General features: G+C 36.3%; 1 protein-coding gene across 1 annotated transcript in view; it reads right to left on the bottom strand.

The window, feature by feature from the left end:
* Positions 1 to 14,482: 14,482 nt before the first annotated feature.
* EPDR1 (ependymin related 1) overlaps positions 14,483 to 16,316 on the bottom strand; it is a 43,512-nt gene continuing 41,678 nt past the window's right edge. The window contains exons 3-4 of the mRNA XM_066272155.1: positions 15,927 to 16,119; positions 14,483 to 14,926 (exon numbers count right to left, since the gene is read on the bottom strand). Of these exons, the coding sequence (XP_066128252.1) occupies positions 14,719 to 14,926; positions 15,927 to 16,119 (401 nt within the window). The 3' untranslated portion in view covers positions 14,483 to 14,718. The remainder of the gene's footprint in view (positions 14,927 to 15,926; positions 16,120 to 16,316) is intronic.

A 16,316-nucleotide genomic window follows, 5' to 3' on the forward strand; every position in this document is an offset into this window, starting at 1 on the left:
CCCTACTATTATAGTATTGCTGTTGATCTCGCCCTTTATATCCATCAAAGTCTGTTTTATATATTTAGGTGCTACTATATTAGGTGCATAGATATTTATAATGGTTATATTTTTCTGTTGGATTGCTCCCTTTATCATTATGTAGTGGCCTTCTCTATCTCTTACTATAGCCTTTGTTTTAAAGTCCATTTTGTCTGATATAAGTATTGCTACTCCAGCTTTCTATTTCATTTCCATTTGCATGAAATATTTTTTCCATCCTTTTACCTTCAGTCTATGTGCATCTTTTGTTATAACATGTGTTTCTTGTAGACAGTATATGTTAGGGTCCTATTTTCTTATCCATGCGCTACCTATGTCTTTTGATCGGATCATTTAATCCATTTACATTTAAAGTTATTATTGATACATAGTTGTTTATTGCCATTTTATTCTTTAAAGCTGTATTCCTCTTTTGCTATATTCTTTCCCCACTTTAATCTGTTTATAACAGGCCCCTTAACATTTCCTGCAGCATTGGTTTGGTTATAATGAACTAGAAAGCCCGGCAGTTATACAAAATGACCGCTGTTCTAGATATTATAAATTGTAATTAAAATGTTTTGTGCAAAGGTGTCTGCTAATTCAAACTGAATTACCCAGGGCAGGCAGCGAGGATGCCCCTTTGCTTACTGCCCCACGGGTTTCCCCCTTCTACTTGCTTAATTGCTTAAAGTAGAGTGCAATGAAGGAAACCACTGGCGGTACATTTCTTAAGAGCCACCGCTAGTTCAATAAATAAAGGTGATTTAAATAATAAAATGTTAATTCACATGTCAAAGATCTCTTTGTACACAACATTTCTTGTGTAGATCTTTCCATCGTTTTTAAGCTCGCCTTGCAGAGGACCATCAATTATTATTAATTTTACGTCCGTTCTTTCATGAACTCTTGAACAGGCAACATAAAGTTGACCGTGTCCAAATGCAGGCTCAGGTAAAAAATGCCAACACACTTAAGCATTTGGCCCTGAGACTTATTGATGGTCATAGCAAAGGCAAGTTTTACAGGAAATTGTCTACGTCTCAATTGAAATGGCAACCCTCTTTGAGATGAAGCCATATCAATTCTTGGAATGACATGTATTTCACCTTTAGAGGAGCCAGTCAAAGACTTAGCTATTATGACATTATTTTTCAACTGGAGAACCTCTAGTCTTGTACCATTGCAAAGACCCCTTCTGGTGTTAAGATTTCTTAACAGCATAATAATTGCTCCAATCTTTAACCTCAATTTGTGAGGTGGCATGCCAGAAGGCGGGACTATTTGAATGCTGTGGCAACTTCACCCCATTGGCTAGTACAGTTACACAAGCAACCAATAAGCTATCAGCAACAAACAGACACTTAAGCCACATATAATAAAGATTCCTTGAGTTGTTTTTTTTTATCTGGGAAGCTTTTTATTTCTCCTTCAATTTTAAATGATAGTCTTACTGGATAAAGTAGGCTTGGTTGTAGGCTCTTGTTCTGCATTACTTTGAATATTTCCTGCCATTCCCTTCTGGCCTCAAGTGTTTCTGTTGAGAAGACGGGAGTCATCCTTATGGGGGCTCCTTTGTAGGTGATAGCCTTTTTTTCTCTAGCAGCTTTTAATATTTTCTCTTTATCACTTAGCTTTGGTATTTTAATTATGATGTGTCTTGGTGTAGATTTCTTTGGGTTTCTCTTTAATGGAGCTCTCTTTGCTTCTTGAACTTGTGAGAGTTTTTTCTGCATTAATTTAGGAAAGTTTTTAGCTAAAAACTTTCCTAAATATGATTGAACAAAGTCTCTATCCCTTGTTCTTTCTCTTCTTCTTCAGGAACCCCTGTGATGTGGATGTTATTTCTCTTCATATTGTCACAAAGCTCTCTTTGAGTTTCTTCAGACTTTTTGAGTCTCTTATTTTTTCTGCTCTGCTTCCATGCCTTCATTCAACTTGTCCTCCAACTTGCTGATTCAATTCTGAGCTTCATCCATCCTGTTTTTAATTCCTTCCACTGTGATATTGTATTTGTCATCTCCAACTCATTCTTTCTTAGTATGTCCTTTTTTATATTTGCTATTTCTTTATTTAAGTGTTTGTAATGGTCATCCATTGTTGTTCTAAGATCCCTAAGCATCCTAACAATCATTATTTTAAACTCTGTATCCAGAAGTTTGGTTATTTTCATATAACTCAGTACATTTCCTAGAGGTTTCTCTTGTGCTTTTATTTTGATTGCACTTCTCTGTCTTCTCATTATGTCTGTGTGTTTGGGTGTGTTGTTTGTATAGCTGATTGAGTCTAGGCTTGATGTTGTCTGCCTCCAATTTTCAGTTGTGTTATTTCTAGGTCTTCTTAGGTTTGCATCAGTTATTATTTGTAATCCACTGTTGCACTTTTTTTTGTATTTTTCAAAGTTAAAGGAGGGGAGGCAAACCAACAGACTTTTGCATGAACCCAACCAGGATCCACCCAGCATGTACACCAAGGGGCTATGCTTTGCCCATCTGGGGTATTGCTCCAGTGCTAAGGGACCTCTATCATTAAAAGGTCCTACAAGCCAATTAGAGTCATTAACAAAAATAGGAAAGGCACTATTTTCCTAATTAATAGCTTTACTTAATGGAAGATTAGGAACGTATGCCTAATAACTAAAATTTTCAGCTCTACTTACCGGAATTGTTACCAAGGCAATCATTGCTAAAAACAGGTTAGTAGCATTTTTTTCTAGTAGCTTGTAGCATATTTTTACCATTAAATATCAGCTTTTTAAGTTAACCCTAACTTGGTATTTTAGCCTTTTCAATACCAAGCAGCAGCACCTTTAAGATTCTTCTTTTGAAATTCATTTCTTCCATCTCAACAATGGGAAGATATGGAAAGAATCTATTTTTCTTACTCATGTTGTTAGTTTAATTCTGTGAGCAGGACTCCAAAGGATTTCACTGGATTCTGCAATGACACAAGCAAACCCTCTTCCTCAATGTTGCACTACACTAGGTACCTATTGATCCAACTCACTTTTATAGTGTATAGGTTGATTAATATTAAAACTGTTATTTTTTATCCAATAGCTGTCTGCAGCAAATTATCCTGTATTTAAGAAATTGAAAGTAAATAAAGCTTTGTGTAACATAATTCTAGGGAATAATCTCCTTTCTTCTCCCCCCTTTTGTTTAAGAAACATATTTTTCAAAGTGCAATTACTGCGTTCAATAATTGCTTGTTCTTGTGGATTATATGGAATTCTAGTAGTATGTTTAATATTCTGAAATGCTAAGAATTGTTGAAATTTAGCAGATGTATAGGCAGGACTATTGTCAGTTTTAATTGCTTTAGGAATGCCTATAATATTAAAAGCTTCAATAAGATGTTGAATGACATAATTAGCCTTTTCTTTAGGCAAAGATGTGGCCTATCAAAAGGAAGAATAAATATTAATAAAACTGTACATAAGATAGTTTTTTTAAAGAAGAAATATGAGTAATATTTATTTGTTATAGGTTGTTACTGTATTGTCCTCTAGGATTCATTCCTCTTGGTAATGGAGGAGCATTTATAATACTATACTGAGGACAGTTTCCAACAATATTCCAAGCTTCTTGCCAGGTTATTTTAAATTTTTGCATAAAATATTTTCTATTTGTATGAGTCTCTGTATGAAATTTAGTAGCTATTTCTATTGATTTTATGAGTAATTGACCAACTTTATTATCTGCGGTAGACATAGGTCCTGGTAAAGCTGCATGAGAATAAATGTGAGTTATATAGATAGGCAAATTTCATTCCTACAATAAAAGTTGTAACTCTTGAAACATTTTGTGTAATTCAGAACCATTATTTGAAATGTAAAGTTTTTTATAAGTTTAACTCTGTTTTACATATTATGAATCAGTAACAATATTAATAGGGTAGGATGTTTGAATTTTGTCTTCAGCAACAATTAAATTACACTGGTTTAAGATTTTAGAAGCATTTTTAAGGGTGACTGAAAGTTCAGCATTATTTTTATAAGCTATTAATATGTCATTTATATAATGGATTATTAAAGATTGAGGATATTTTTAACAAATTTTTTCTAAAGGTTGATTTACATAATGTTATATAGTGTCTGACTATTCAACATTGCTTATTTAAGTAATATAAACTTAGTAAGAATAGTTAGTTATGCTTATTGTTATAGACACAACAGCTAGCATTGCTAGAAACAGAGTCAATGATGTTTTTTGAAGTCTTAGTCTTAATTAAAACATTTTTGCCTCTTGGGTAAGTTTATTTAATTGTCAAATTTCCCTTTTTTCTATTTCCAACTTATGCCGAGGCTTCAATTTTCTGGAAGGTATCTACTAGTCCTGTATCTGTGGAAATAAGAGCAAATCCTCACCCCTACATTTTGTCTACATTGTTGTTGTAAATTAGCAAACTGTCCATTTAAAAAGTTCATCTTGTGTAATATTAATAAGAGGGTTAGCATTAGCATTTTGATTAGCTTGAATACAAGCTTGATTTTCCTAAGTTATAAATTGTAACTCTTTCGCTTTTGAAAGAACAATCCAAGCTAACATCTTTAAATTTTTTGAAATAAAACATTCAGAGTCTATGAAGGAGGATAGTAGTTCCTGCATATAAAGACAGTTAGTTCTATACTGGGAGCAAGCCGTTCTTAACTCTTTAAGAGCTTTGACAGAAATTTGGCCATAGTGATTATAAAAAACTCCTTGTCAGAAAGTTTAGACTATAATTTAAAAAGTTGATCTTTTAATTATTTATAAGATAAATGTTTCTTTATCGGAGGCCAAATGACCCTTGTTATTTTCCTGTCGTAAAAGAAATTTTAGAGCTTTGTTAGGGACTTTTCCTAAGCCATGCAGCTTAGTGACTACTGCCTAAGTGGGCTAAAAAGAAAACTAGTGTTGCTTAGTAATAAGAGATGCATCAGCTTCTATATCTAAAAGTCTTTTGTATTGTTAAGTCTATTATAGGGCATCAGAGGAACTAAATTCCCGCTTTCCTCAGTGCCTCCTTTTTCAGGATGTTGCCTTACAAGCAGCCAACTGTCTGAAGCAGCTTGATATAAATTCTTAAAATGACTTAATTTTGTTTAATTCCTTAGTTTTACAAATTTGAGCATATTTTACACACAAACAAGACAATTTTCAACACAGAAACACAAGTATAACATATAACTTTAATCCTGATACTTGAATTCTTATTTGATTTCAAACTTTGAATATACCTTACAATGTATTAACTAAATTAGCAAGTCTTAAGGATCATATTCTATTCAATTTAAATTTAAATGAGTGCTCCTTATAATTTCTCATTTTAAAGCAAAAAATATATGGATGAAACTATTTTTTCAATATAAAAGCTGGCATTTTTAATTTTTGTATATAAACACAATTCAGGCCTTAAAAATCACATTTTAGACAACATCGAACAAAAACTAAACAGAAATTAGAATCAGACAAACCAGACCAGAAAAACCAAAGAGAACCCGGGATTATAGAGCACAGTCAGACTAGAAAGATGCCTGCCTGATTTTAATCAGGGCATTTTCTGACAGAGGGACTGATGATGGATGAGACTAAACAAAATTTCCCCAAGAAAATTCTCTTGGCAGCTGCTGGGATATTTTTTATAGTCAGATCCAACACATGTCCCCTACCTCAGTTTCCAGGCAAAGAATAAGAAAGAAACAAAATGATAGCTCAGAGGATTGTAGCTAAAACACCAAAGAAAATTAGTATTTATTTATTTTATTATTACAAAGACTAGAGAATTCTAAGGACTTCATGATTTTTCTATATGTCCTAATTCTAATTGAATTTGTACCAACTTATGTAAAGCTGCAAGCTTTTCTTCCTTGTCTCCAACTCTAGTGATTTGTATCTAGGCTTTAAGACAAGCGATCTAATCTGAGCTATAACAGCATCAGTATAACCAGTCTGTTGTCCCACATCTGCATAAGCGCCAACTCCGATGAGCACTTCAAAAGTAGCTCCTGGGGGATTATTTCTGGCATTCATGCAAGATATTAGAAGAGCCTCCTCTCTCCACCAAGATTTGAATTGTAAATATTGTCCTGGTTCCTAAACTGTACTAGCATGTAAATCCCAATCCAAAGGAATGATTAAGTGATTATTACAATAGGAAGAGACAAGACCTTGAACATATGAGGACTGAGGTGCATATGTAGCAACAGATTGTTTGACTAGCTTTAAGAAAGTAAATTCAATTTGGTCAAATTGGATATTATGCCCTCCCCCAGGATCTGGAGCATTAAGAGGAAAAGGCTGTCAAATAATTGGAAAAATAGATGTAGAAGAATTACTAGAATTAGATTCTAAATCATCACGATGCATAAGTACCTGTTGCATTTCAGAGATTTCAGGGAATTGAAAAATCCTTCCCCTGCCAGTACCAATTAATTTTTGACCTTGAATTGGAGGAGCTGTAGGCTCACATATATCTTGCTTTTGAACAGGATAAGCAGTATACTGATTTCCATTCTCCTGTTGTTCCAGTGTAAATTGTAGTTTACTTAATAAATGTTTTAGACAGGCAACATCATCCATAGGGGCTCCTTTATTTTTTAAGAAAGAGGGATGAAAGCCTGTGGATGGCTGAATTTCATTATCAGTAACTTCAGAAGCAGAGACAGTATTGTCTAAGTCATTATTCTGTTCATTCTGTGCTGAATCAAGTCCTTCAGGTTCATTAAAAATAAGCTCACTCAAGTCTTTAACAGAATCTCCATCTGATTGCAAAGGTCCAAGGGCTGTAGCAATAAGATTATAAGCAGCCCACATTTCAGCATCAAGTGGATCTCCGGGCTGATGAACACAACGTAAAGATTTTCCTACTTGTTGCCAAACATTCAAATTCAATTGATTACAATGTTCAGGATTATACCAATAACAGTGTTTCTGAATAGCATTTAAAAGATGTAACAAAACCTTGTTTTTATCTGAATCCCGGACCCTTTTAAAAGGGATTTTAAAACTTGTACATAATTGTCCCATAATGAATGGGAATTTCCCATGACTTTGCTAATTACCCGAAAGTCTCGCATACATAGCGCGTCCAACTTACCCTTTTGGGGTTCTGTCTGTTCCCAACCTCTTCTTAAGGCCCTACAGTAGGCGCCAAATGTTGTTGTGAGTCGGGGGTGCAGAGAGAGAGATCAGCAGACGAAATCATCAAGGACTAGCAAAGGACCACCACTCGCTCAGGCAAATGACCCCAAGTTCACGCTGTGTCCTAATTTTATTCACAAGACTTCAAAAAGCTTGTTTACTGAGAAATTGGCATAACATCAAGTGTAATTTTTACTTAAAGATATATGGAGTGCACCTGCAAGATAGCTTAGTAACAACATCATATCAGAAGGCATTAATTGCTATTGCTTCTATGGTTCCCACAACATTCGTCTCAAGGGATAACCTTGGAAAGTACAGAAATCTTATGAGAATGTTTTACTGAGAAAAGCCCAGCAACTGCCTTCAGTCACATAGACCTGTTTCAGTGACCCACCTTCAAGTCACAAAACAATTTTCTTGGCAAAACATTATTTTCTTGTTGGCTATGTTCCCATCCAAGGCCATGCAATAGGTTATTCCACTACAAGGAGAAGAGAGATAGAGAGAGAAAGTAGAGGGGGAGGGGTGGAGAAGCAGATGGGCGCTTCTCCTGTGTGCCCTGGCCGGGAATCGAACCCAGGACTTCCACATACCAGGCCGACGCTCTACCACTGAGCCAACCAGCCAGGGCGTACCTAATTTTTTGTTGAGTTTGGTGAACTCGTTGTTAAAATGGCACTTGTAAGCAAACAAAACACCAAGTTTTCTTAACCCCAACAAACCTACTCCAAGGCATATCATAATGAAATTGACACAAACCAACAGCAAAGAAAAAATTCTCAAGGCAGCCAGGGAAAAGAAGAATACAACATATAAAGGAAGGCCCATTAGATTATCATCAGATTTCTCAGCAGAAACTCTACAAGCTAGAAGAGAGTGGACCCCAATATTTAAAGTCCTGAAAGAGAGAAACTTTCAGCCACGAATACTATACCCATCAAAGCTATCCTTCAAATATGAAGGAGAAATAAAAACATTCACAGATACAGAAAAGATGAGGGAATTTATCATCAGAAAACCCCCACTCCAGGAATTACTAAAGGGGGTTCTCCAATCAGATACAAAGAACAAAAAAAAAACAGAGCCACAAGTAAAAGCTCCAAGAAGAACACAATAAAACCAAATTTAAACTGTGACAACAATAAAAAGAAAGAGGGGGAGAAGATGGAGATTAACAGTAGCAAAGGACGATGGAGTGCAAAAGTACTCACAAAATAGTTCGCTACAATGAACAGGGTAGGGACCCTTTTCATTACTCAAAGGTAACCACCATTGAAAAAACCACCACAGAAGCACATGAGATAAAAAAGATAGCAACAGAGGAAAGATGTATGGAATACAACCAAATAAAAACAAAAGATAGAAAAATGAAAGAGAAGGCTCAACCAAGACACAAAACTAACAGAAAGCAAGATATAAAATGGCAATAGGGAACTCACAAGTATCAATAATTACACTAAATGTAAACGGATTAAACTCACCAATAAAAAGGCACAGAGTAGCAGAATGGATTAAAAAAGAAAATCCAACTATATGCTGCCTACAGGAAACTCATCTAAGTAACAAGGATAAAAACAAATTCAAAGTGAAAGGCTGGAAAACAATACTCCAAGCAAATAACATCCAAAAAAAAGCAGGTGTAGCAATACTCATATCGGATAATGCTGACTACAAGACAGGAAAAGTACTCAGAGATAAAAATGGCCATTTCATAATGGCTAAGGGGACACTGAATCAAGAAGACATAACAATTCTTAATATATATGCACCAAACCAAGGAGCACCAAAATATATAAGACAGCTACTTATTGACCTTAAAACAAAAACTGACAAAAATACAATCATACTTGGAGACCTCAATACACCGCTGACGGCTCTAGATCGGTCATCCAAACAGAGAATCAACAAAGACATAGTGGCCTTAAACAAAACACTAGAGCACCTGGATATGATAGACATCTACAGGACATTTCATCCCAAAGTGACTGAGTATACATTTTTATCCAGTGTACATGGATCATTCTCAAGAATTGACCATATGTTGGGCCACAAAAACAACATCAGCAAATTCAGAAAAATCGAAGTTGTACCAAGCATATTTTCTGATCATAAAGCCTTGAAACTAGAATTCAACTGCAAAAAAGAGGAAAAAAATCCCACAAAAATGTGGAAACTAAACAACATACTTTTAAAAAATGAATGGGTCAAAGAAGAAATAAGTGCAGAGATCAAAAGATATACTCAGACTAATGACAATGGCAATACAACATATCAGAATCTATGGGATGCAGCAAAAGCAGTGATAAGAGGGAAGTTCATATCGCTTCAGGCATATATGAACAAACAAGAGAGAGCCCAAGTGAACCACTTAATTTCACACCTTAAGGAACTAGAAAAAGAAGAACAAAGAAAACCCAAAACCAGCCGAAGAAAGGAGTTAAAAAAAATCAGAGCAGAAATAAATGAATTAGAGAACAGAAAAACTATAGAAAAAATTAATAGAACAAGGAGCTGGTTCTTTGAAAAGATCAATAAAATTGACAAACCCTTGGCAAGACTTACCAAGGAAAAAAGAGAAAGAACTCATATAAACAAAATCCAAAATGAAAGAGGAGAAATCACCACGGACACCGTAGATATACAAAGAATTATTGTAGAATACTATGAAAAACTTTATGCCACTAAATTCAACAACCTAGAAGAAATAGATAAATTCCTAGAACAATACAACCTTCCTAGACTGAGTCAAGAAGAAGCAGAAAGCCTAAACAGACCTATTAGTAGAGAAGAAATAGAAAAAACCATTAAAAACCTCCCCAAAAATAAAAGTCCAGGCCCTGACGGCTATACCAGCGAATTTTATCAAACATTCAAAGAAGACTTGGTTCCTATTCTACTCAAAGTCTTCCAAAAAATTGAAGAAGAAGCAATACTTCCAAACACATTTTATGAGGCCAACATAACCCTCATACCAAAACCAGGCAAGGATGGCACAAAAAAAGAAAACTACAGACCAATATCTCTAATGAATACAGATGCTAAAATACTAAACAAAATACTAGCAAATCGAATACAACAACATATTAAAAAAATAATACATCATGATCAAGTGGGATTCATCCCAGAATCTCAAGGATGGTTCAACATATGTAAAACGGTTAACGTAATACACCATATCAACAAAACAAAGAACAAAAACCACATGATCTTATCAATAGATGCAGAAAAGGCTTTTGATAAAATACAACACAATTTTATGTTTAAGACTCTCAACAAAATGGGTATAGAAGGAAAATATCTCAACATGATAAAGGCCATATATGATAAACCATCAGCTAACATCATATTAAATGGCACTAAACTGAAGGCTTTCCCCCTTAAATCAGGAACAAGACAGGGTTGTCCACTCTCTCCACTCTTATTTAATGTGGTACTAGAGGTTCTAGCCAGAGCAATCAGACAAGACAAAGAAATAAAAGGCATCCATATCGGAAAAGAAGAAGTAAGGGTATCACTTTTTGCAGATGATATGATCCTATACATCGAAAACCCCAAAGAATCCACAAAAAGACTACTAGAAACAATAAGCCAATACAGTAAGGTCGCAGGATACAAAATTAACATTCAGAAGTCAATAGCCTTTCTATATGCCAACAATGAAACAACTGAGAAGGAACTCAAAAGAATAATCCCCTTCACGATTGCAACAAAAAAAATAAAATACTTAGGAATAAACATAACAAAGAATGTAAAGGACTTATATAATGAAAACTATAAACCATTGTTAAGGGAAATTGAAAAAGATATAATGAGATGGAAGAATATACCTTGTTCTTGGCTAGGAAGAATAAATATAATCAAGATGGCTATATTACCCAAAACAATATACAAATTCAATGCAATTCCCATCAAACTTCCAATGACGTTTTTTAAAGAAATAGAGCAAAAAATCATCAGATTTATATGGAACTATAAAAAACCCCGAATAGCCAAAGCAATCCTAAAGAAAAAGAATGAAGCTGGGGGCATTACAATACCTGACTTCAAACTATATTATAGGGCCACGACAATCAAAACAGCATGGTATTGGCAGAAAAATAGACACTCAGACCAATGGAACAGAATAGAAAGTCCAGAAATAAAACCACATATATATAGTCAAATAATTTTTGATAAAGGGGCCAACAACACACAATGGAGAAAAGAAAGCCTCTTCAATAAATGGTGCTGGGAAAACTGGAAAGCCACATGCAAAAGAATGAAACTGGACTACAGTTTGTCCCCCTGTACTAAAATTAACTCAAAATGGATCAAAGATCTAAACATAAGACCTGAAACAATTAAGTACATAGAAGAAGACATAGGTACTCAACTCATGGACCTGGGTTTTAAAGAGCATTTTATGAATTTGACTCCAATGGCAAGAGAAGTGAAGGCAAAAATTAATGAATGGGACTACATCAGACTAAGAAGTTTTTGCTCAGCAAGAGAAACTGATAACAAAATAAACAGAAAGCCAACTAAATGGGAAATGATATTTTCAAACAACAGCTCAGATAAGGGCCTAATATCCAAAATATACAAAGAACTCATAAAACTCAACAACAAACAAACAAACAATCCCATAAAAAAATGGGAAGAGGATATGAACAGACACTTCTCCCAGGAAGAAATACAAATGGCCCACAGATATATGAAAAGATGCTCATCTTCTTTAGCTATTAGAGAAATGCAAATCAAAACAGCAATGAGATACCACCTCACACCTGTTCGATTAGCTATTATTAGCAAGACAGGTAATAGCAAATGTTGGAGAGGCTGTGGAGAAAAAGGAACCCTCATACACTGTTGGTGGGAATGTAAAGTAGTACAACCATTATGGAAGAAAGTATGGTGCTTCCTCAAAAAACTGAAAATAGAACTACCTTATGACCCAGCAATCCCTCTACTGGGTATATACCCCAAAAACTCAGAGACATTGATACGTAAAGACACATGCAGCCCCATGTTTATTGCAGCATTGTTCACAGTGGCCAGGACATGGAAACAACCAAAAAGCCCGTCAATAGATGACTGGATAAAGAAGATGTGGCACATATACACTATGGAATACTACTCAGCCATAAGAAATGATGACATCGGAACATTTACAGCAAAATGGTGGGATCTAGATAACATGATACGAAGCGAAATAAGTAAATCAGAAAAAACCGGGAACTGCATTATTCCATACGTAGGTGGGACATAAAAGTGAAACTAAGAGACATTGATAAGAGTGTGGTGGTTACGGGGGGGAGGGGGGAATGGGAGAGGGAACGGGGGAGGGGGAGGGGCACAAAGAAAACAAGATAGAAGGTGACAGAGGACAATCTGACTTTGGGTGACGGGTATGCATCATAATTGAACGACAAGATACCCTGGTCTTGTTATCTTTGAATATATGTATCCTGATTTATTGATGTCACCCCATTAAAAAAATAAAATTATTTAAAAAATAAATAAATAAAATAAAATAAAATGGCACTTGTAATCAAGGTTTTCTCTAAGGTGGGCACCTGGGCAGCCGCCCAATGTGAAAATCACAAATTTACATTCCTTACTCTTTTTTAACATTCATCTGCACAAAGTTCATCTGCACAACATTGTATTCTTTTTGTTTTTTAATTATATTGCAACAGTGTATTCTAAGTGCCTGTAGTAATGTTTATTCCATCCATAGGTAAAGAAATGTGATCTTACTTTTATAGTGAAAAGATGGTTAAGGATAAATCATACAGCCGATGATGCTCGGATAAAAGTGAAGAAAACTGCAAGAGAGGATGCCAATCAAGAAGCAATATGGAAATTCCTTAAATAACCCTTTTATTGTTTTTGTCAGGTATTATTTAATATTTTTCATTAATATTTTAAAACTCTTTCTTATAATATAATCTAGTTTGGTGTATCTATTTTATTGTTCTTATTTAAGTATTAAATGCATGAAATAACAAACTACTTCTTGGTATATCATTTTTTTATACTTAAAATGGTCATTGGGGTAGAAAACCAGCTGTTAAATTATTTGAATCCCACCACTGAGGAGAAGAAACCCTTGTGTACTGTTGGTGAGAATGCAGATTGATGCAGCCACTGTGAAAAGCAGTATAAAGTTTTCTCAAAAAATTAAAAATGGAACTGCCTTATGACCCAGTGATTCCACTGCTGGGATTATATCCTAAGAATCCTGAAACATTAACTCCAAAGAATCTATGAACTACTATGTTCATTGCAACATTATTTACAATAGCCACAATCTGGAAACAGCCCAAGGGCACATCAGTAGATGAGTGGATAAAAAAGCTAAATTTACACAATGTAGTACTACTTGGTCATAACAAAAACGGAAACCTTACCTTTTGTGACAGCATGAGTGGACCTGGAGATCACTGTGCTAAGTGAAATAAGCCAGCCAGAGAAAGACAAGTACCATACAATTTCACTTATATGTGGAATCTAATGAACAAAATAAACTGACGTACAAAATAGAAACACAGGCATGGATACAAGGAATAGACTACAGTTGTCAGAAGGAAGGGGGCTGGGAGGCTGGGAGGCTAGGAGGCTGGATAAAAGAATGTGAAGGGTTAAGCAATGAAATATACATAACATGTAAACGGAGACAACAGTGTGGTGATTGCCAGAGGGAAGGGGCGTTGGGTAAGTGGAGGTGAGCAACAGGAAGATAAATGGGGAAGGAAAGAGACTTTGCTTTGGACAATGGACACATGATGCAGTATGCAGTTGATACCTTGTTGATCTGTATATTTGAAACCTGTATGGTTTGTGAACCAATGTCACCCCAATATATTCAATTAAAAAACAATTATATTAAAGAACACTTTAGGGCCCTGGCTGATTGGCTCAGTGGTAGAGCGTCGGCCTGGTGTGCAGAAGTCCCAGGTTCGATTCCTGACCAGGGCACACAGGAGAAGCGCCCATCTGCTTCTCCACCCCTCCCCCTCTCCTTCCTTTCTGTCTCTCTCTTCCCCTCCCGCAGCAAGACTCCATTGGAGCAAAGATGGCCCGGGCACTGGGGATGGCTCCTCGGCCTCTGCCCCAGGTGCTAGAGTGGCTCTGGTCGCAACAGAGCGACGCCCCGGAGGGGCAGAGCATCGCCCCCTGGTGGGCAGAGCGTCGCCCCCTGGTGGGAGTGCCGGGTGGATCCCGGTTGGGCGCATGCGGGAGTCTGTCTGACTGTCTCTCCCCGTTTCCAGCTTCAGAAAAATAAATTTAGAAAAAAAAAGAAAAAAAAAGAACACTTTGAAATGCAATTAAATTTGTTTATTGAAGTGATATAAATAGTGAGTAATACAGACTGTTTTCAGCATAATGTGTCACACATTTCTCCTGGTAATAGATGATAGATAGATGTGCTGAAGAAACACAATAATAGAATGATCTAGAACAATAAATTTAATACTAAGAGTCTCCCCAGAGATCAGCAAACTCAACTTCATTAACAGATGAGAAAACTAAGCACTAGAGAGGCTGGCATTCTCTACTCTACAAATTTTTAGGGCATCATCATGTGTCAGGCACTTATTTGGTGTTGGACATATAAAAGTAAACAGAACACAGTATGGGTTCTGAAGGAGCTTCTAGCCAAGCTAGTGTGTGACAGTGTCCAGTCTGCAGGAAACAACACACAGCCTACATAAGTACTTAAAACAGCATGCATAAGCTGCAGTGTGCACGCAGTCCAGGCTCTGGAGATATTCTCAGTGCTTGTGTGAGCTGACCTAAGAAGGATGATAAGAAGTCAGGTAGATAAAGAGGCTGAGAGACAGTACCCCAGGAAGGCCAAGGCGAGGGAAAGCATAGTGCATTTCGTTAACGCAGAATTTTGGAGACAATAATCTTCCAACTCACAGTATAGTGGTATTTTTTAGAATACTACCTGTCTTTCTCTGTAGGTCTCCTGATGAGGATGTGATGATTCAGCATAAGTATCAATACTCTTGCATAGAAAAAAGGAAGCATACAGTGAGAGGCTCATGCTCACCCAGAAATAGACATGAAGATTTTAAAACTCTCCTGTTTAAAATGTCTCTTTAGAGGAATACTTTGTATTATAATCTTTCATTTCCTTTCAAAGTAAAGTATTTATATCAATTGGCTCATGCCGTAGACTCTTAAGTCTGAAAGGGATTTTATGGGATCACTTTTTTAGTGGCCTAGGGAGAATAGGGGAGAATAGGGTGAAGGCAGGGGAGCAGTCACTTCTTGGTGGAGGCAATAAGAACTTAAAAATTAATAATAACTCACATCCCGGATGAGTCCCCACAAAAAAAAAAGAAAAAAAAATTAATAAGCTGACCAAAATTGTTCTCTTTTTTTATTATCACCATGTGCCAGGAATCTGGTGATTCTCAGTAATGTCAGTAAGGGAACAGTCTTCCCTGCCATGGCCAGCTGCTCCCGCTGACCCTCGGCCCGTCGTCAGCCTTGGTGTACGCCTGAACACAGAGGTGCAGCACCCAGACAGGCCACACAGAGCCCCCCGTTCATCTCTACCTTTCATGTTACCAATTGTCTCCATCCTAGTCCCTCTCGTAAACAGCTTGAGTAGCCCACATCATTCATATGTACAAAAAAAAAAAGAAAGAAAAACAACAACAAAAACACATCAGTTGTCAATCTCCAAAGAAGATTCTCATCTCTCAAGTCTTAAATTTGTTTTGAGTGAGGGCAGCCAGTGTCTAATGTCGGACGCTGTCACTCCTGTGTCCCCAGGCTTACCAGGCACAATCCTCGCTCATCCTTTCCAGCTGGGCCGTCTGGCACGTGCTGGGCGGTATAAACACTGAGGGGTCTTTAATGCCCATCTGTATGTCGAAAAACCGTGTGGACAATATCACACTATAGTTTTTGGTGAAGGTTTCCTGGATAGGATAACAATCCTTGACTGTATAAATGCCAATCCATGTTTCATCTATAAGAGAAAGGGACGTGACTTTTTAATATAGAAGACCGGCAGAATCCTTATCTTTTATTGTGGTAAATTATAAATAAAATTTCCCATTTTAACCTTTAAGTACAATTCAGTGGCATTAAGTACATTCACATTATTGTGCAACCATCACCACCATCCTCTCCAGAACTTTTCATCTTCCCAAATGAAACTCTGTG

Source organism: Saccopteryx bilineata, chromosome 4, assembly GCF_036850765.1.
Source record: "Saccopteryx bilineata isolate mSacBil1 chromosome 4, mSacBil1_pri_phased_curated, whole genome shotgun sequence".
In the NCBI taxonomy this organism is placed as follows: Eukaryota; Metazoa; Chordata; class Mammalia; order Chiroptera; family Emballonuridae; genus Saccopteryx; species Saccopteryx bilineata.